This window comes from Helianthus annuus, chromosome 1 (genome assembly GCF_002127325.2).
Source record: "Helianthus annuus cultivar XRQ/B chromosome 1, HanXRQr2.0-SUNRISE, whole genome shotgun sequence".
Taxonomy (NCBI): Eukaryota; Viridiplantae; Streptophyta; class Magnoliopsida; order Asterales; family Asteraceae; genus Helianthus; species Helianthus annuus.
Genome location: NC_035433.2, coordinates 71766061 through 71786446, shown reverse-complemented (window position 1 = coordinate 71786446; position 20386 = coordinate 71766061). Strand labels below are relative to the sequence as shown.

The window sequence follows — 20386 nt, the reverse complement described above, 5'->3', positions numbered from 1 at the left end:
AGGGCGCGAGTATGACTCAAAACTTTGTGATCAAAATGTTTGGTCAAAATTGTTTATGTTGTGTTAAGAGAGCCTGCCTGATTGAGGAGAATGTTCTTTAAGATAAAGAGAAACAACCGGTTTTTGGAGGCTGCTTCCTCTAACGACGAGGTGTTGCCGGTGGTCGATTTGAAGGTATTCAGATTGAAGGCTTGCAAGACCAATGGTAAGAAAAATCAAGTAAGTTATGCAAAGGTGTGTTGTGTATGGTTAATATGTTGTTACTTTTAGTTATGATGACTGCTGTTAATAAAACACGAAGAATTTGGCACTATTGATTTGTCTGATAATGAGATTGTTAAACTCAAAAAAAATCATTACTGGCATCACTTCGGTGATATGGTGGATCAATATCTGTCACACCTCGCATGATGTCCAGAACTCTCCAAACATTACTCGTGATTAACTTCATAGAACTTGAATGTGGGCTTTGTTGTTACTTGAATTTCTTTGATATTCAATTTGCATATAGAATCTAAATGCATCACTTAATCTGTCACAGTTGGCTGCATCCGAACGGGAGAGCTTCATCTATGTCGCCAAGCGCTACGAAGGTTAGCAACTTTTGTGCTCTTTCTTCAGCCATCACCACCCGCTACACCAGAAACACCCCAATTTTTTATACACCTGTACACACATACGGACGGAATGTTGTAGTATATGTTTGTATGAATCCTATCCTATAAACATTTTTCACTTATGTAAGATATAGTTTTGGTCGTTTAATTCAGATTATTATAGCCATTAACACAATTATGTAATACGCAGTGTAATTATTAGTAATTGTTAAGATGCTTTACTCAAATTACAAATATGGGTCACCTACATGTTCCCTTAATGACACATCTGATAGGTTGATAGACAGTTTGGTAACTTAATTTGTAGGGTTATCGAGGCTGTGATTATGATGGGCACCCATGCCGGAAGCAAAGCATTCATTTGTAGAATTTCCTACCTCTACATGCGACCGTTTCCCGTAAAGGTTTGCTTTGCTATAACAATCAACAAAAGTCAAGGACAGACATTTAATCATGTTTGTGTGTATCTAATAAAGTCTATTTTTACACATTGGTAGCTCTATGTGGCAGCATCGCGTGTAACGTCTTGGCGTGACCTACGGTTTTATGTGGACAATGGTGGAAGTGTGACAATACACTTGAGTAGGAATGTTGTTTATAAAGAGGGTTGTTTTTGTTTTTTTTTTTTGCTGGGAAGATAAGATGCTATTTGATTGTAGTTTGTACTCTTGGTAGCAAGGGTTAGTAAATATTGTGGTTTGGGTCATTTTGCCATTTTAGTCCAAATGTTCCATTTTTCGCCTGTGGATTCAAAAAGGTTTCATTGTTGCCATTTTAGTCCACTGGTTAGCTTCATCCATTTTTTATGTTAACGAGAAGGGCAATTCAGTCATTTTATATCCAACTTTGGTTACTTTGTTAACCAGAAGGGCAATTCGGCCATATAAAATGACCGAATTGCCCTTCTCGTTAACAGAAAAAATTGATGAAGTTAACCCGGTTGACTAAAGTGGCAACGGTGAAATCTTTTTGGACCCACAGGCAAAAAATGAAATCTTTGGATTAAACTGGCAAAATGACCCAAATAACAGGGATTAAAATGACATTTAACTCTATGAAAAAAGTTAATGTTTCATAATTTTTGTTGATTGTAATGAAATCTCCCCCACTTGCAAGTCAAGAAGTATACGGTGCAAATAATGGTGTTTTTTTTAGGATGCTGTTAGGAATCATATGTTTACTTTGCTATTTCTAGTATTAGGGAGGGGGTATTTGTAATTTTCTCTCTTATAAATAAGTATGGAATAGTTAGTAGTGGAAAAGAGAGTTTGCTAGTCGGTTAGGGCTCCATTGTGGAGAGGCTCCCTTGTGGAGAAAGGCTTAGCCCGGGATCACTTCGGTGATTGTTTATCTTCGATTTGTATTTCAATTCAATCTATCACCATTATCATATATCGATTCCTATCATTGGTCCGACCTGCCTCACCTCTACTCTCCGATCTGTTACAGATCTGTGACCTACTTCTCGATTTCTACTTTCAGATCTCACTTCGATTCTCAGATCTGATTTCTACTTTCAATATCAATCTCCAGTTCATTTCAATTTCCAATTCTCAGATCTCACTTTGTTTTTCACCATGGTGAACCAATCTACTCGTTTGGACATCCAGGAGCAATTGATTCAGAAACTTCAGGGCGATTTGACCGCTCAGTCTTCGCGTTTGGATTCCATTGCGGCGACTCTAGAGGCGCATCGTTTGGAGAATTCCGAGTTCCGTAAAATGATGGCGGGTTTTGTATGATAACAGGAGAAGAAGATGACAGATGACGGGTCATCACTATTAGCTCAATTGGAAGCGCTCGTTTCCAGATCTGAAGAACGCCTTTGTGGTTATGGACGACAATTGATGTCGACTGGTCCTACAGATTCACGTTCTTCAGTTTTTGTTTCTAAATTGCCGAATTCCAGTACTCCAGTTGCTTCCGTCAGATCCAAATCTGACATAATTTCGGTCGATCGAGGCAATTCTGCAGCTCCTTTGTTCAGATCTCCGTCATCTATTCCTAATTCGTCGTCACTGTTAGCTCAATCGAAGGCTATAATGTCCAGATCTGAAGAAAACTCACGTGGCCATGGCCTTTTGATGTCGCATAGAGTTAATTGACTCCTATTGGACAACCTACAAGGGATGTTGGGCTCAGAACCACTTGTGGGCCACAATGGAGAGCTAAAAACAGTTGTGGATTTGGATTATCCAAATCCGGGCCAAGGTGTGGGGCAGAATTTGGTTGTGGGCCTGATTATTTCTGATTTGGACTTGTGTGAGAAGGGAAAAGTTCCATTTGACAGGGGAAAGAAGTCATTGTCTCACCGTCCTCTCATTGGAACGCGATTGACGTTTTCGGCTACGTGGCATTTATGGGTCGTGCATGGGCAGCCTCGGCCACCGGATGACGCATCTGAGGACGCCTATACTGGGAAACCGGGACAGGCTTCTGATCAAAGTCTTGAGGACAAGACTTTCTCGAACGGGGGAGTATTGTTAGGAATCATATGTTTACTTTGCTATTTCTAGTATTAGGGAGGGGGTATTTGTAAATTTCTCTCTTATAAATAAGTAAGGAATAGTTAGTAGTGGAAAAGAGAGTTTGCTAGTCGGTTAGGGCTCCATTGTGGAGAGGCTCCCTTGTGGAGAGGCTCCCTTGTGGAGAAGGGCTTAGCCCGGGATCACTTCGGTTATTGTTTATCTTCGATTTGTATTTCAATTCAATCTATCACCATTATCATATTATCGATTCCTATTAGATGCAAAGCAACAATACTTATGTAATACCTCCACCGTGGCACCGTACGAGTATAAAACTAGCTAAAAAAAGGTATTCAATTACTTATGTTACATGCACCCAACATAATACTTACTATATATATACAAGTCTAAAATTAGGGTAAATTACTTTTTGAGTCCCTGTGTTTTAGTGGTTTTAACCACTTGAGTCCAAAAGCAAAAAGTTTAACGACCTGAGTCCCTATAAGCATTTTCTTTAACTATTTGAGTCCAAATTTCTAACACTGTTAGAATTATTTTGTTAAAATTTGTTAAATGATAATATTACCCCTATAATTAAAAAATAAATAATAATTTATATTTCTCTTTCTCTATCTTCTCTCTCATTTATCTACCATAGATCTGCATTCCAGTCACACCTCAAGTATACACATACAATTTTCACCGGTGAACTAGGGTTTCAACTTTCACCACCGGAAAATCTTATCCGGCGACAGTAGACGATTCTACAGCGTCATCACCTCCATAACTGCCACCGTGATTCTGGGTTTCGAGTGGTGGAGATGATTTTAGCGGTGATTCTTGAGCCCCAAATGGGGGTTTATCCGGCGCCGTCCAACCTGTTGGTGGATGTAGTTTTCTCAAATCCTGGGTCATATGAGGGTGTGCGGGTTTTCACTAAAGCGATTAAAGATCAGGGGGTCATCATTCAGCGTCAAAAAGTTCAGGTGCACAAATTTCGACCCTTGAATTCGCTGCTCATGTGGCCATTACAAAGACCGGTGATGGTTCTTGATGGTTCGAATAACTTAACGGGTCGAATAACTTGAGTGAACCTGTTGGAATTTTCTGCTGCAAACAATTATGTTATAGGGTAATCTGATTCCAATCGGCTCGGTGGTTCTATTCCGGTCGCAAACCATTTGTTCTGGTTTGCTCAGGTGGTGGTGTGAAATATTAGTGTTTTTGCTTAGGTTGTGTGTGTAAAGAGAGAAGGAAGAGATTTTACATCACTGATTCATTGGCTTTTGTTGATAGATTCATGAGATCTAAATGAACCGGCTCTGATGAATGGGATGGGGACGGGGTGTTTGGATTTGAATGAACTGAAAGCTGGATTCAGGTATGGGGCAGTGTGGTGGTGGAGGTGGTGCAGTGCGGTGGTAGTTGTGATCAGGGAGGTGGGTGTTGATGGAGAGAGAGGGATGAGAGAAAGAGTTAAAAGAGAAATTGCATTTGGTTTATAAATACATATAAATATAAAAAGGTCAAGTAATATCTTATGCATAAAGAGTTGTACTTTATGTGTATTTGACTAAAATGCCCTCGTAGTTAACAGACTTGATGGATGGTGTTAGAAATTTGGACTCAAATGGTTAAAGAAAATGCTTATGGGGACTCAGGTCGTTAAACTTTTTGCTTTTGGATTCAAGTGGTTAAAACCTATAAAACATAGGGACTCAAAAAGTAATTTACCCCTAAAATTAATAATGTAGTTTTAGACGTTTAGATATTAGAATGACGCTGACACACCAATCAGGTATAGTAATTTAGCAGACCCGGCTCTTGGGCTGGCCAAGCTGGGCAGGCGCCCAAGGCCCAAAAATGTTAGGGGCCCAATAGATATTTATAAGTTTATTATGTTAAGTATACAACAGGCCCAAAAACTGAAGATGAAGGCCCAATGCTGAAAAAAAGCCCAAACTCCAAACACAATTTATCCCTAGGTCCTGTGCGCTAAATAAAAAAACAAAATTCCAACTTCTATGCGATCGATTCGTAGTTAGTGTACGCTCAAATAAAGACCAATCCTCAGTTTTTTTTTTATCATCATCATCATCCGATCATCTAACGTAGTTAAAGAATCTTCAAGATTTCATCCTTTAAGATAACTAATTTTCAATTCTAAAATCTATTACTAGAATGTAATTTTTTTTACTTTTAGATTTACATAATTAGTCAATTACATGAAACCTTGAATCTATGTTTTTTAGATTTATTGATTTAGAACTAGATGAAACTTATGAATCTTTATTGAATGATTGAATCTTTGAGACTTTGATGTATAATTGTTTATTTTTTAGGTTTAGAGTTAGATGAAACTTACTAGTTTTGAACTTTGATTTTATTTTTTTGTCTAGAAATTATGCCACCCATTCCTAAATGGATTGGCGATGATATCTCTTGAAAACGAAATATTAGAAAGCATGGAATATAAAGACTTGATCGAGAGCTTTGCTTTCAAAAACGCTAGGAGAGCCTCACGATTTGCTTAAGTAAGTTAGTTCGATCATTTAGCTACGCTAGTATTGTTTTGTTTATCTTATAACAATTAGTCAATTATCGTTGTATCGTGGTTTTTGGATATATAAAATGATAAGTTTATATTATAGAGATGGGGCCCAACTTTTTTTTGTCTCGCACGAGGCCCAAAAGTTTTTTATTATTCTCGGAGACGGCTCTGTAATTTAGCAAGTGGTAATATCAAATTCAAGACTATAAATTATATGATATAAAATTTGTGCATGATCCACATGATATGATGGAGTGTGAGCGTGTATAAGTTGAATGATAATAATATTCAGATGATCCACTTGAATTTTTATAAAGTTTTAGACTTGCATGAACATGGATGGAACCAGCACTAGCAGCGACTGCCCCGGAATCGAGTCTCCGCTACTCAACAACTTCGTGGGCGGCGCCGTTGTTGACTACAAAGGTCGTCCTGTCCTCAGATCAAAATCCGGTTCCTGGCGATCTGCATATTCCATCTGCGGTAACATTAAGCCTCTCGAACACACACTCAAACTAGTACAAGTTTTTCAACCGTTTAATGTTGTATCAGGTGTCGGACTGGCGGAGAAATTTGCATACAGTGGAGTCAGTTCAAATCTAATCACGTACTTGACAGGACCTTTGGGGCAGTCGACGGCCAAAGCCGCCGAGATTGTCAACGCCTGGTCAGGAACGGCGCTGCTTCTTCCCCTAGTAGGAGCTTTCATCGCGGATGCTTTTCTTGGTCGATACCTTACAATTATCATTGCTTCTCTGCTCTATGTTCTGGTTTGCAAATCTTTTTATTTTCACTTCGGAACAAGGGTGGCTCAAGGGAGTGAAATAAAGTAATATAATTAGGGAAACTCACGAAAATAAACGAGTAAATTACTGTTTTGGCCACAAGTTTAACCATTTCAGCCCAAAAAGGGGGCTTTTAACATATCAGACCTCCAGTTTGTATTTTATAACAGTTTTGGCCCTTTAATTAGGGAAAATCAGCAAAACAAACATTCACTTTTACCCCAATGATAAATTAGTATTTTTAAAATACACCAATCAAAACGCGCCGGATAGGAATATTGTGATCTGACTGGCACATAAATAAATGAAAAGTGTGATTGATCCACACAAGAACAACTAAATTTTAGCTAGAGCTTTTCTGATCTAGCAAAATTTTAGCAAGCACTTTACATGTGGTTTTGGAAATGTATATTTGTGAGTGTGGTAAAATTGAATGTTTATTTTGGCAAAAAAATAGGGTTAAAATGTTTATATCAGTGATTTCTACATATAGTTATGAACGATATAGGAATCATAGGATGGAAACCGAAATAATTTTATTTTTTGAAAAAAGGGCCACAATTTTATTATCCGCTTTGAGTAGGGCTGTGCAACGGTTCAGAACCGAACCGAATCGAACCAGAACCGTTAATTGCTAAATTTAAGAACTGGAACCGAACCGTATTATAACGGTTCCAGTTAGGTTCCGAACCGGTTAAATGGTTCTCGTGTAAATGGTTCTCTCGGGAACCGGTTGACAATTAAATCATAAAATTAACAGTTCAATGAAAACAAATCAAACCATTTAAAACATTAACTAAGAGTTTCAACATTCAAAGTTCAAACCAACCAAAATAAAAGTAGCAAAGCAACAATAAAAATTTCAAGCCATAAAACAAACTCTAAATAAAACTATTACAACCATCGTGTTAACAATTAAAACAAACATCTTCAAACTTCATTCGATCTTCATCCTCTCAATCTTCTCATAAACATCTAAATGAAATCAAGTGTTAGCAATTAAAAAAAATAAACGAATAATGCATCTATTGTATTTGGTTCACGTGAATAGATTGGTCAGTAATGCATCTACTGTATTTACCAAGCGATACACTATTTATATACACATTTATAATTTGATCAACATTGATTTGATTATTTTTGTTCAATTTTTATTTTCACATACATAAAACTATATGTATCAGAAAGCAAACATCTAGAAAGAAAATATATGCAATTATAAAAAATGGTCATGTAGAATAGCGTACCTGTATTTGCAGGGTGTTGATGGAGATGAACTTGTATAATAGCAATTAGGGTTAGGGTTGAGAGATGGAGAAGAATTAGAAGTTGAAAGATGAGATTGTGGAATGAATATAAGAGGAGTGAATAAGAATTAGGACGGTCGTATAATGTTGAAAAACCCATTAATAAAATAGGATTTTAAATATTTTTTAATCCCAACTAGTTCGAGCGCTTCTTTAACCGGAACCGAACCGGGAACCATTTTTACCCAAACTTATGAACCGGAACCGGACCCTATATACAAAAATACGGTTTGGATCTAGCGGTTCCGGTTCGGTTCCCCGGTTCTGGCGGTTCTGAACCGTATACTGCTCAGCCCTAGCTTTGAGACAAAAAAATAAGCTTGAGCCAGCCCTACAATGAAATTTGAATGATCACCGGATTAATTAAGCAAATGATGAAATTAACGATTAACAGGCACTTGCATTGCTGGCTTTTTCGACTTTGATTCCATCTAATTGTACAAGCGCCATTGATGGCTCATCATGTTCACCTCAGCTCCAAGTTATCATATTTTTCATTTCCTTATATCTTGTGGCATTTGCCCAAGGCGGACAGAAGCCATGTGTTGAGGCTTACGGGGCTGATCAGTTTGATGCCGATGATCCAGGAGAACTCAAATCCAAAAGTTCATTCTTCAACTGGTGGTTTTTTGGATTGTGTTCGGGGCCTACAATCGGTATCTTTGTTCTTAGTTATATTCAAGATAATATTAGTTGGGGTCTTGGCTTTGGGATTCCTTGTGTTATCATGGGTTTTGCTCTCGTAATATTCTTGTTTGGAAGCATGACTTATCGGTTTGGCGAGAAAACCCTAGAAAAAAACTCGTTTCGGCGAATCAGCCATGTGTTTGTTACTGCAGCTCGGAATTGGAGGTATAAAAAATTAGTCTAGATGCGAAACTATATAATTACAATAGCAATGTCGTCTTTTAGATAAAACTGATTTAGAAGGTCGTATGCATTGAAAGCATACTTTGGGCGACTTTTTATCCATTTATGTCACTCTTTTGACCCGTTAACTATAGAAAGTGATCCTTTCATAAATTCATAATATGTAGCATGGAATAAGTTTCTAATATCTTGTGGGAAAGTTTTATGCTAAAACAAAACATTAAAAGTGGCGCTTGAATAAAACAGTGTCGATAAAGTAGGAAACGCGAAAACGATTGGGAAAAAAATTTGGACCATTTCTCGATTTGTGCGTGTCATCCTTGCGCAGGGGCCATGCTAATCTTCTCTGTATCGTTCCAATTTTATCGGATGTCCCCGAAGGGACAAAGTGCATTGCTCAGCCACAACTTCATCTCTGGGCCGATGTGGGACGAAGTGAGTCAGCCAGGATCTTGTAATGTGAAGTTAATCAAACTGCTGCATAAGGGAAAAATGTTTCAGTGTTCAAACATATACCTGAAACTTGGATTGCAGATTGAAGATGACAGATGGATACCATGTTTTGATTGAATTTGTTTTATGGCACCTACATACATTATTACTTTTATTACAGTTATTCATTATAATAATAATAAGATGCATTAAACACGTAAAAGCATCCAAATGCAGAGGAAAGCATACGAGGGCAAAGTATGATGGACACCTTCAAAACAATAATAATAATAATTTTGATGTAAACTGAGTTTTCAAAAACATTATATTACCTTCAAACAATATACGCCACTTAGGTTTTGGCCTAGTGGTTACGAGGAATTACCTCTTGTGGAGAGACCAAGGTTAAATCCTTGGGAGGTGCAATTTGGTATAGTATTTAAGGGGTAAAAAAGCTTAGCTGTTAAAAAATACAATATACAAAAAAGTCAGACCACGTGAAACGTTAATCATCTAACATTATTAAATAAATAGATGCTATATTATTATAAACTAAAAATCCTTAAAATAGATTTAGAACTACCATTTAAGATTTTAAGTTGTATTGAAAAATAAAAAGTGAATGCTCAGATGCGCTTTAAATGTTTCGAATAATCGAACAGTTGTGATGACCCAACATCACAATGAGCGTTGCTTCTTCATTTCAAAGAGTGCACCAGCCGGGAATCGAACCCGGGTCTGTACCGTGGCAGGGTACTATTCTACCACTAGACCACTGGTGCTTGATATTTGTTTCATTTTACAAAGAGGCAATAGATAAGCTAATTTAGTAGCCACCAATAACATGATAACTTCTCACAGCATTAAAACACTTAGAAACCTAAGAGGTTGAGATTTTGGTAAAGATAACTAAAAATCATAAGTTTATTATTTACTGTGGATATAAAACTGTTGGCTTGCACGCACTGATCTGGTGAAGCCAAAGGCTGCTTGTGTTTGTATGTTGTTTGTTGTTGATGAACATTAAAAGCATAATGGTTAGAGGTAATAATTGGTCAACAGCAACCACCATAGCAACGGAAATCGGAATTGATAATGTGGTCCCAAATGAGGATCCTTTGGAGAAACCGGACCATAATCAAGGAGATGCAGGCTTGCGATGGTCGAAGATGGAATAAACATGAAGATGGAGATTGGCACCGGTTGGACCACAATAAGATCGAGGGAAATGGGTCTATGCCTAATCCAAAAGAAATATTTAAATTACGTAAGTATGAAAACTAAAAAACGGTCAGCTTATAAAAGTCTAGAATGGATCATATGTCACGGACTCTTATATCAGTGAATGGCATTTCAAAGTGGCATCATATCTAGCAAGCGGATAAAATAATGCAGAACATCCCTATCAACAATAGCTAGTTGTTTTGATCCTAAATGAGAATTACTTAATAATGGTCCTGGTTTTCTCTAAATCCAAAATCCTGTTAATTATTATTATTTTAGTTTGCGGTTATTTAATCTCTACCTCTTTGTTTTTATACAAGTTTCGGGGGGGGGGGGGGGGTTACTATTCTACCACTAGACCAATGGTGCTTGATTTTTACTCATAGAGTGATGATTATTCTGACTTGTTATTTTAAGCTCCAGCTTGTAAATGATACAACAGTTTGAGCATGATGCTGCAATGCAACATATAATCTATTAATCTGGTGAAATTGCAGTGCAATGCATATGGTAAAACACACAAGTTAGAACTTTAGACCATGTCTAGGTTTAAACAGAATAGTTCCAGGTGAGTTGTCGGTCGAACGAGCACTACGTTTAGCTAAAGTGCTAAACGAAACATGTTGTGCCAACCCATCTGGTTCATAGGTTGGCCCTTTATTTTTTATTAAAATATTCAGGATATATCGTGTAAAAGTTTTAGGTTGTGGGTATTATATGCTAAAAACAAAACATTAAATAATGGCGCACAAATAAAGTTTTGGGGTAGTACGGAAAAAAACACTTGATTCGACCTCTCTCTTTCTCGAGTCGACTTGCCTCCGTATCAGTCTTCATGTGTGTCTTCACATACAATTTAAAAAGCAGGAGCAAAAAAAGGAAAATTAGTCTTCATGTGTGTCACATACAATTTTTTAATTATCAAGTGCAGTAGAAGTAACTTACTAAATGTTTTTGATCAACAAAAGTAAAACAAACTTTGTTAAAGTAATTTTTTTTAATCATAATAGACAATTAGAGACACCCCGCTGAGCGCCATAGCCTTATAAACCATACCAAAGATGACATGTTTTGACACCTCTAGTTCAAAGTTTGTTTGCCGTTGTCATATCTTCTTTTGTTCTAAAGGTTGACAAAGGCGGGGAAGACGCTTTCTTTGTGAGCTGTTACAATGGTGGGTTGGGTCAAGTTGACCCATAAACGCTTTGTGCCATCTTTTGAATTTCTTGTTCCTAATGGGTCACATTGAGTAACCTTTTTAGTATGGATCAAGTCAGCTTGAATGCACTTAATTTTTTTATTTGTAATAACTATATGTTAAAAATAACTACAATACAATGTTACTATTACAATAATAATACAATCTTTTAAATAAATAAAAATTAGGAGGTTTATGCATGTGTTGTATCATGTTAACTGCTGATGAACATTAAAAGCATATTGGTTAGAGGTGATAATTAGTCAACAGCAACCACAATAGCAATTGGGGATGGAACAGATGTAGCGATCGAAGTCGTGGATGTAGTGTTGATTAATGTCAAGAGAACATGTTAAAGTACAAAATAAAAATATCTTTTTTGGAACACCAATTTCATTAGAAAAAAAACCAGCTGGGAGTTTTGGGTAACGGACACATTCAAAACAGAAGTAGTTGTTTGTGTCAGCCGGCGATTTATGGTAGATTGTGTATACATTTTTCTAAGGGGAAAAAGGTATCGAACAGCTGTGATGACCCAACATCACAATTAGCGTTGATTCTTCATTACAAGATGATGCACCAGCCGGGAATCGAACCCGGGTCTGTACTGTGGCAGGGTACTATTCTACCACTAGACCACTGGTGCTAGATGTTAAATACGCAGAAAATCTAGTAAATCAATATTAACAAGTAAATAAACTATTGCAGAAGCAACTTGCAAACTGCAATCTTGTAGATTTTGGTGTATTAGTGGTTTGCATTGGACATGCACACTTTTGAATGTAGCACATAAAAACAATGAAGGATAGGGTGAATTTGGAATATTTATGGATGATAATTGATCAGTGTTGTTTTATTTGTTCTAAAAATTACATCCTACAACAAAGGATAGGGTGAATTATGTTTCAACTTTTGTAAACTATTATAAATTTATTACAGCCTTATAGGTTATCTAACTTAGCATCCTATGCACCACAACACAATTAGTATTTGTTCTTTCTATAAGTATAACCCATATATATATGTAAAGATGAGGCATATGGACAATTGAGTGAATATTCTTGTGATTTGTATGTTAATGCTACATACATTTTGAGATATACATACGTGTAGATTCTAATTAGTAGTTGGTATTTGAAAGCACACATTATATGTCTTATTCTTTGGTAATTTACTTTATAACTTACATGAAATGCAGATGTGTAGTTTGTATACATTGTTGGGTTTTTGACATATACATTTGTTATAGTAGTTGGTTACTTGGTTTCATATAAATACATACATGTAAGCGTATTTAGTATACATTATTTTTGTCGCACATTCAAAATTTTGGGTCTTACATCTTGATTATAAATTCACGAATCTTCATCTATGTAGATGCTTAGACGAGGCTTGTATACAAGTTATGCAATTCGATGAAGCAGATACCTAAGCAAAAAAACACTTGAAATCCAAAGTACACCACGCACCACGTCGCTTGAAAAAAGGAACCACTGACTATCAACGGCCATAAATTTGAGAGATAAACCAATTAAGGGACATGTTTTAAAACTAATGTGTTTTTGCACATTGCATTATTTGATGGAAACAAAGAATTTCAAAATTATACAAGGTACCTCGTTGCATTTCTTTTACCAACACATGTGTATCATATATTTTTTTGTTACATACACATATGCATCATATAACTTTTTATTACATACACATGTGCATGTCGTCATATTTTTTAGAAAATGCACACATCCATACATTTGTATCTATATGTGCAAAACATATGTATTGATTATCGTCTCTTAGATAAAACTGATTTAGAAGGTCGTATGCATTGAAAGCATACTTTGGGCTGCAAATAACCACAATCAATTTTGGCTGCAAATTTTGAAATGGAATCTTTTAAGTTCAAAATAAAGCATGGGCAGCCAAATACCTTGAAGTATGAGATCAGTGGTTTGATTTTGTACAGAATTTCATAGGCAGTCTTTTTGTGCCTGGGGTTTATTAAAACTCTGTTCTGAACATAGCAAGCAGTGTTTACTGCCTCTGCCCAGAAAGTTAATGGCAAACCTGAATCTGCAAGCATGGTTCTGGCAGCCTCAATCAAAGTTCTGTTCTTTCTTTCAACAACCCCATTTTGCTCTGGTGTTGTAGGGATGCTGTACTGCCTTACAATCCCTTTCTTCACACAGAAGGCATCCAACTCCCTATTTTTAAATTCTGTGCCATTGTCACTCCTAAAGCTTTTCACTGGAAGATCAAATTGCTTTTCAACCTATGTCACAAAGTCTTGCAAAATGCCTGCAGTTTCATCTTTAGAGTGCAAAAAGAAAGTCCATGTAAACCTAGAAAAGTCATCAACTATAACTAAACAATATCTTTTCTTTTTGAGGCTCATGACTTGAACTGGGCCAAACAAATCCATGTGCAGCATTTGCAAGCACTGGGTTGTTTTGGACTCTTCAATGGACTTGTAGGAACTTTTATGCTGTTTTCCTTTTAAACAGGAAATGCAATGTTCAGGACATGAAAACAATTTTTGTGGAAGGCCTCTCACCAAACCATTTTTTGAAATTTCTGTTATTGTCTTAAGATTTGTGTGTCCCAGTCTTTTGTGCCAAAGTTCTGTCTCTTTGTTAGAGGCAGCTGAGAACAGACAGGCATCAGCTCTGGGACACTCTTTAGACATGTCAACAACATAAACATTGCCACTTCTTTGAGCAACAAGTTTTGTTTGACCATTTTTAATTATTGCTTCAATCTTTTTGACCATTTCTGGTCCAACAATCCTACAACAATCTTTTGTGAAGAATGACCCAAACCCTTTGTCACTCATTTGAGACACACTCAGAAGGTTGAATTTTAGATTGTCTATTAGATTGACATTTTCAAATTTTACATTGCCAGATTGCACTGTGCCAGACCCCAGAACTTTCCCTTTACTATTATTTCCAAAGGATATAACACCCCCACCATGGATTTTAAAGTCTTTGAGGAGGGCTTTACATCCTGTCATGTGCCTGGAGCCTCCACTATCTACATACCATAGACTATCAAAGCATGCAGAAGCTCCCTGCACATGAAGTAAAAGGATTAGTTCATTAAGGACTCCAAAGCCAACAGGGCTTTGGATGGGGTCTCAACAGTGTCTGGTATGGATGCAGTGTGATAAGCAGTGGTTAAGTCAGGGGTTTGGATAGTTTTAGTACTGTTTCTTGCTAACCACTGTTGGGGGTCTTGCCCAATCAACTGCTGGTAACCGAAAGGATGCCTATTCACTCTGGGTTTAGAGGGCCTTTTGTAGACCTCATAAACGTGTGGAATCCTTTGGTAAGACTGTTTTTCCCTGCCCTTTCTGAATTGATTGGCAGGAGGTGCATCAGTAACCTGAACATCTCTTTTGACAGATGTTTGGTTCAGCTGTTTTGTGACAGCTGTTTGAACTGGCACAAACAGTGGTTGTTTCTTTGTGAACTTGACAGATGGTGAAGGTGCTGATGAACTCAAGGATGTTTTAGCCATGTACTCATTCTTCTTTTCATTGAAGTTTTTGAGGTACACACATGCCTGAGTTTTATGGTTTGTTTTACCACAAACACTGCAACTTTCAGCTGAAGTAGTGACACTTGTTTTGGTTAAGTCATAAGCTTTTAGATGGAAACAATCTTTTGTTAGATGGTTCCTCTTCTCACAGAATTCACAAAACAAGTTATCAATTTTCTCTTTCTTCTTCCTCTTTTCAGACTCCTTTGTAGCAGAGGTTTTGACCACTGCTGGAATATCCTTAAGAGGAATGACTTTAGCTTTTGGAGCCTTAACACCATCAGTTGATGTAAAGTCCATTGGCTTGAAATTTTCAAGGATATCACACTCATCAGACCATCTTGGTTTAAATTGATGATTTTCAATCTCCTCAAATGCAGAGGGACCCATTGGTCTGTCAAGTGTGATTTTGTTACCAAGTTTGTCAGTGATTTTCACTTCTTGGACATCCTTGTTTGTTGGGATGAACTCAGTAGTTACATCAGTGGTTGAAACAGATTTTTCAAAAGCAGTGTTTTCATCATCATGTTTTCTATAACCAACCCCAAATTTTACATTGCTTTTTATCTGTTTCTCAAGCATAACCTCATACCCTTTGCATGATTCCACCCATCTTTCACAAGTGATCTGGGTGGATTCTAACTCCTTTTTGCAAACTTGGTATTTTTCTACCATAGTTTGGAGTTGGGTTTTGGTTATGCTTTGCTCTTCTTTCAAACTGCTAATCTCTTTTTCCTTTTCAGTCAACTTGTTTTTAAGTTCTTTTAAAGATCTTTCAAATTTGACTTCATCAGTTAAGATTTTGTTCCTAAGGTTTTCATTCACCTCTTTGATGTTAGCAAAAGCAATAATGCAATTGTCAGAACATAGTTTTTCTAGAACTTGAGGTGATACCTTGGCAGCAGCCATCATTGCACAATCACACTTAGGATTTTCTTCCTCATCAGCTCTCTCTTCTTCCTCACCAGCCTTTTCATCTTTCTTGTCTTCTTCAGACCATAGATCTGTCATTGGTTCAATCAGGGTACCTGAACTTTCTCCCAGCAGTACTTCATCAGTCACAGCAGTAACCACTGCTTCAGTCACCTCTTCCACTGTTTCTACCTTCAGCTGTTCCTCCTCAGATTCAACCCCCTCCTGTATTGACTCTAATGCCATCAAACAAAATTCATTGTGAGAAGAATCATTTGAAGCATATAGTGCAAAATTTTCATCATTAAGATTTTCAGGCATACTGCTCCAGTCAACAAACTCTTGACTAAAGAAACTTTGTTGTTCAGGTTGTGTAACTACTGGAGCAGTAGTTTGAGGTGCAGATTGCACTTGTGCCTGGGGAGCAGGGGTTTGAACATATTGGATTTGTGGAGCAGCTGTTTGGACATAATGCACTGGCATAGGGGCAACAACATAATGAGCAGTGGTCACATGTGCTGCTGGGGCATATTGGGCATAGTGCACAGTGTTTTGATTTTGAGGTCTAGGATTTGAACTAGGGTGAGTGACTATGGGACCAGTTGTTTGACTCCTACATTCCCTAGCAAAGTGTCCCAACCTGTTACACTTGTAACACTTGATTTTCGATTTATCCAGCCCAACCCTTAGGTTCCCATGTAGACCTGGAAATTTTCTCCCAGTTCTCTTATAAAACTTGCTGGTTCAAACACTTAGCAAGGCCAGTTGGTGCAGGATGTCCATTTCCTCTAGGTCAGTGGGGTCGAAATGCTGTAAATCATTGAGTTCAAAGCTTAAATTGTCTGACATCTGGTTTTCATTTGCAGTGAATGCATAACCTGTAGAGTGAGGATCAGGGTTGTTAAAGTTTGCACCAGCAGTTATGTCAATGAAGTGATCATAACCCTGATCCTTACCACTACCACCAGATTCTTCTTGACCCAGAAGAGCAGTGTTACCGAATGAATAATCATCAACGGTTTTCCCTGACTCTTGTAACTTCCTTTTCTGGTTCAACTCCCTCTCAAAGGTCAGGAGTCGACCATGGAGTTGGGTCAAGGTCAGATCCTTGAACTCAGGTGCAGTTCTGGTGACAATAGCTATTGTGTCCCATTTTTCTGGCAGTGATCTGAGGAACCTGCTATTTTGAGTCGAGTTTGTAAACGTGACATTAACAAGCCTCAGTTCACTGATGAGACAACTGAAACGCTCAAATTGTTGAGTCAGTGATTCACCTTTAACATGACAAAATGTTTCATACTGTTGGTTCAGGATTTCCCTATTGTTTTCTATGACCTCTTCGGTACCTCCAAACTGTTCCTTAAGTGCGTCCCACAACTCTTTGGCACTGTTACAATGTAACACTCCAGCATATATTTCGTTGGGGAGCGCTGATGCAACAATACTAAATGCTTTAGCATCTAGTTCAAATTTTTGATAATCCGTTTCAGTATAATTTTCAACAGGTTTAGGAACTTGTTTTTTAGCATCTTCAGCGCTTGGCACTGTAGGAACATGAGGACCAAAGATAACAGACTTCCAACAACCTGTGCTTTGCTGAGCGAGGATGTGACCCATCCTCCTCTGCCAGATGTTGTACTCATTTCTTTTTAGCATAGGTGGTTTAAAGAGCGAGCCAATGTTGTTTTTATCGTCCTGAGATTGTGACGTCATTCTTGTTGTTTTACAGGTACTGAGAAATCAACTATAATGGTGATTAATCCTTACTCTGTTTTTCAACGACGAACAAACGATCAGTATCAACTGTTTTGAGCTGAACTATTTACGTCAAAATGATTGTTAAATCAAATTTGACTGTTCTAGCTCTGATACCAATTGTTGGATCTGAGTTTCCTTTTGATTGTATTTTGGTTTGTAAAATAAGATGGAGATGAACGAGTGTGCAGCGGAAATTAAGTTGAACACAAACTTTGTATACAATCGAATGAGAGTAATACTTTTAATCAAACATCTTTACACAAAGAACTGAATGATTGAATTTATTTCAATTACGATTACAATGATGATGAATGAATGCAAACTCCCCCTCAGCCAGAGCTCAGCAGTTTGTTCGTGTAAAGAAGATGAATGATGTGAAGAGCTAATAGAACAGTACAAAGTACTGTACTATTTATAAGCACTTGCAAACTACTGAGCATCTTTAGCTGACATCACCATGAAAGTGACATCTAACCTCCTAACAAACTCTAACCTCTGATCTATACAGACACTGCTTCTGTTGAACTACTGCTAATACATTCTATTACAAACAGACTTTAGAACTACTGCTGCAACCTTCTACTGCTGTGAACCCAGCAGCACTTATCCGGATCAGCAGTGCTTGACTCAAGGCAGTAGATTGAATCAGCAGGACTTGAGTCTTCATCAGATCTTTAATTGAGCAGCAGTTATTGGTCAGCAGTTAGTAAGATCAGCAGATAGGAGGTCATCAGTTGTTGGAATCACTTTCAAGGGGAGAGATATGTATATCAGCATCTGCTTATTCTGAATCCACTGAGCTGATCCAGTTTTGGCTTTACATTATCTGTTCCTCTGATAGGGTTCAATCCCAACAATCTCCCCCTGGAACAGATAATGCCAAAACTCTTCATTATTGTGGATATTTTATTGCCTCATCAACAGCTCCCTTATCTGGCCTTTAAATTGCAATTCAAAGTTAAGGGCATCTGTATCTTCATCATCCCTGCTAAGTGGAAGATCAAGGAGATCCTGCAAATCTTCAAGACTCAGGCCAAGAGCTTGTTCCCTTGATGTTATCTTCACTTCTCCACCAGACCTGAGCAAAGTCAATACGCGGGTCTGTTTGTCAGTTGCCCACTTTTGTATTTTTGAGCCTGGTGGGTTTCTTGGGAGATGCTTATTTGCAGAAGTATTTGGAGAGACTGGCCGATTCATCACTGGCTGAGGAGTGGTAGCAGAATTTTCTTGTTCAAGTTCTTCTTTTAACGTTCTTAACACGCCTTCTTTTAAAACTATATTGCCCGAAAGAATATCTTGAACTGTCTCAACTCCTAACTGGCTTTGTCTCCTCCTTTTGTAAGAGGAAGTACCAGCTGGAGCAGTGGATCTCCTGATTTGCAGCTTTGATGGTCCTTTTGAAACCGCTGCTTCAGGATAGTCAGGTTTTTGAGGGATTTTAGGATCTTTCTTCCTTAATTCCTCCAACCTTTTGTAGGTTGACCTGACCAAATCTTCCTTCCATCTAGCTACTTGTCTTTTGGTGCCAAAATCAGCAACAACCAATTCTTCTTTCATTCTTTTTAGTTCCAACTGCTTGTCAGGAATATTTCTTTTGAATTTTGCCCAATCAGGAGGAGTGTGAGTGACTTTCCTTTTTATCATATCTTGTATTCTTTCTGCTTCAGCTTCAAGCTCAGGAACAGCCCACTCTTTATACATGTGTCTCTCTCCTTTGTATTTCTTGTAAAACATGATGCTTTAAATGTAGTCTTTCTTCAGAGTTTCAGCAGCTCTTTCAGAAATTTGTTGACTAACATTCTTTGCAAAACGTTCTAGGGAATTGACTTGTGTAAGCAGATATTGGTAGTATCTTGAAACTTCTTTGTCAGATTTCCCTTGTGAGTTTCTTTGTGAGATATCCTCTGCTTGTTTGGCCTTTATCTTCAAATATTCATCAATGTTTTTGGGCCATGGATATCCTTTGATTGAGGGCAAACTCCTTTTGGCAGGGTCATCCTCAGTATAGAAGGATTTTATCTCTTCTCTGACAGCTTCTAGTTTAAGAGGAAATTGAACACCTGCAGGAGGTAAAGGTTTGTGCATAGGAACAGAAGAAACTGGAACTGGTTTTGGTATATTGACAAGAGCTAAAGATTTTGAAGATGTTTGGGGTGGAAAGGTGGTTGTAGTGGCAGTGGATTGTGATAGACTAACAGTTTTTGAAACAACTGGTGTTCCAACCACTGTTGTCTTTACAGCAGATGTTTTAACAGCTGCTGTCTTCTGCCTTTTGACAGGAGGTGATTGTGATTTAGGTGGTGATGGTGGTAAAGCAGTGGATGTTGTGTGTGTTGAGGTGGTGTGTGTTGAAGTGGGAGCAGATGTTGAAACTACTGAGGTACCAACAGTAGTGGATACAACAGAAGTTACAACAGCTGTTTTGGTTGGTGGTTTTTGAGCAGACTTTGAACGTCTGACCGGAATGGATTTGGGTAGCCTTACTTTTCTAGTAGGCTTCTTCTTTTCATCAAAGAGATTTTCATCATCTCTTGACCCTGAAGTACCCTGATCCGGATAATCCACCTTGGCTTTCTTTTTGGCCTCTCTATCCCTTTTTACACATGCAAGTGCTTCTGCAAGTGCATTTGTAGTCACATCAATTTTCTTACTCCCATCTGGCAAAGGGATTTGCTTGGTCATATTTGAATTTTCTGGTGCAAGATAAAGACCATCAGTTATTCCCTT

At 37.8% G+C, this 20386-nt stretch overlaps 1 protein-coding gene, 1 long non-coding RNA gene and 2 other non-coding genes across 4 annotated transcripts; 1 reads left to right on the top strand and 3 right to left on the bottom strand.

Annotated features, from left to right (window-relative positions):
- The first annotated feature begins 62 nt into the window (after positions 1–62).
- On the top strand, positions 63–3028 carry LOC110868784. The gene is made up of 4 exons (XM_022118043.2): positions 63–205; positions 542–593; positions 925–1021; positions 1115–3028. The coding sequence occupies exons 1-4, from the start codon at positions 91–93 to the stop codon at positions 1256–1258; spliced, it is 408 nt and encodes a 135-aa protein (XP_021973735.1). The 5' UTR covers positions 63–90; the 3' UTR covers positions 1259–3028.
- A 4253-nt stretch (positions 3029–7281) lies between these two features.
- On the bottom strand, positions 7282–8001 carry LOC110868804. The gene is made up of 2 exons (XR_002552770.2): positions 7669–8001; positions 7282–7396 (listed from the first exon to the last, which is right to left on the bottom strand). It is a non-coding gene; the product is annotated as an uncharacterized LOC110868804 (long non-coding RNA).
- Positions 8002–8880: 879 nt separating this feature from the next.
- Positions 8881–8983, bottom strand: LOC118482929. Its single transcript, XR_004869257.1, has one exon. It is a non-coding gene; the product is annotated as a U6 spliceosomal RNA (small nuclear RNA).
- Positions 8984–9741: 758 nt separating this feature from the next.
- Positions 9742–9812, bottom strand: TRNAG-GCC. Its single transcript has one exon. It is a non-coding gene; the product is annotated as a tRNA-Gly (tRNA).
- Between the last annotated feature and the right edge of the window lie 10574 nt (positions 9813–20386).

What these genes read in the sequence shown, in the direction of transcription:
- LOC110868784 (XM_022118043.2), top strand. Translation starts at nt 91, where the DNA reads ATGTTCTTTAAGATAAAGAGAAACAACCGGTTTTTGGAGGCTGCTTCC. An exon ending in TGTCGCCAAGCGCTACGAAG is followed by an intron (nt 594 to 924) that starts GTTAGCAACTTT and finishes CTTAATTTGTAG; the next exon opens with GGTTATCGAGGCTGTGATTA. An exon ending in TGCGACCGTTTCCCGTAAAG is followed by an intron (nt 1,022 to 1,114) that starts GTTTGCTTTGCT and finishes ACACATTGGTAG; the next exon opens with CTCTATGTGGCAGCATCGCG.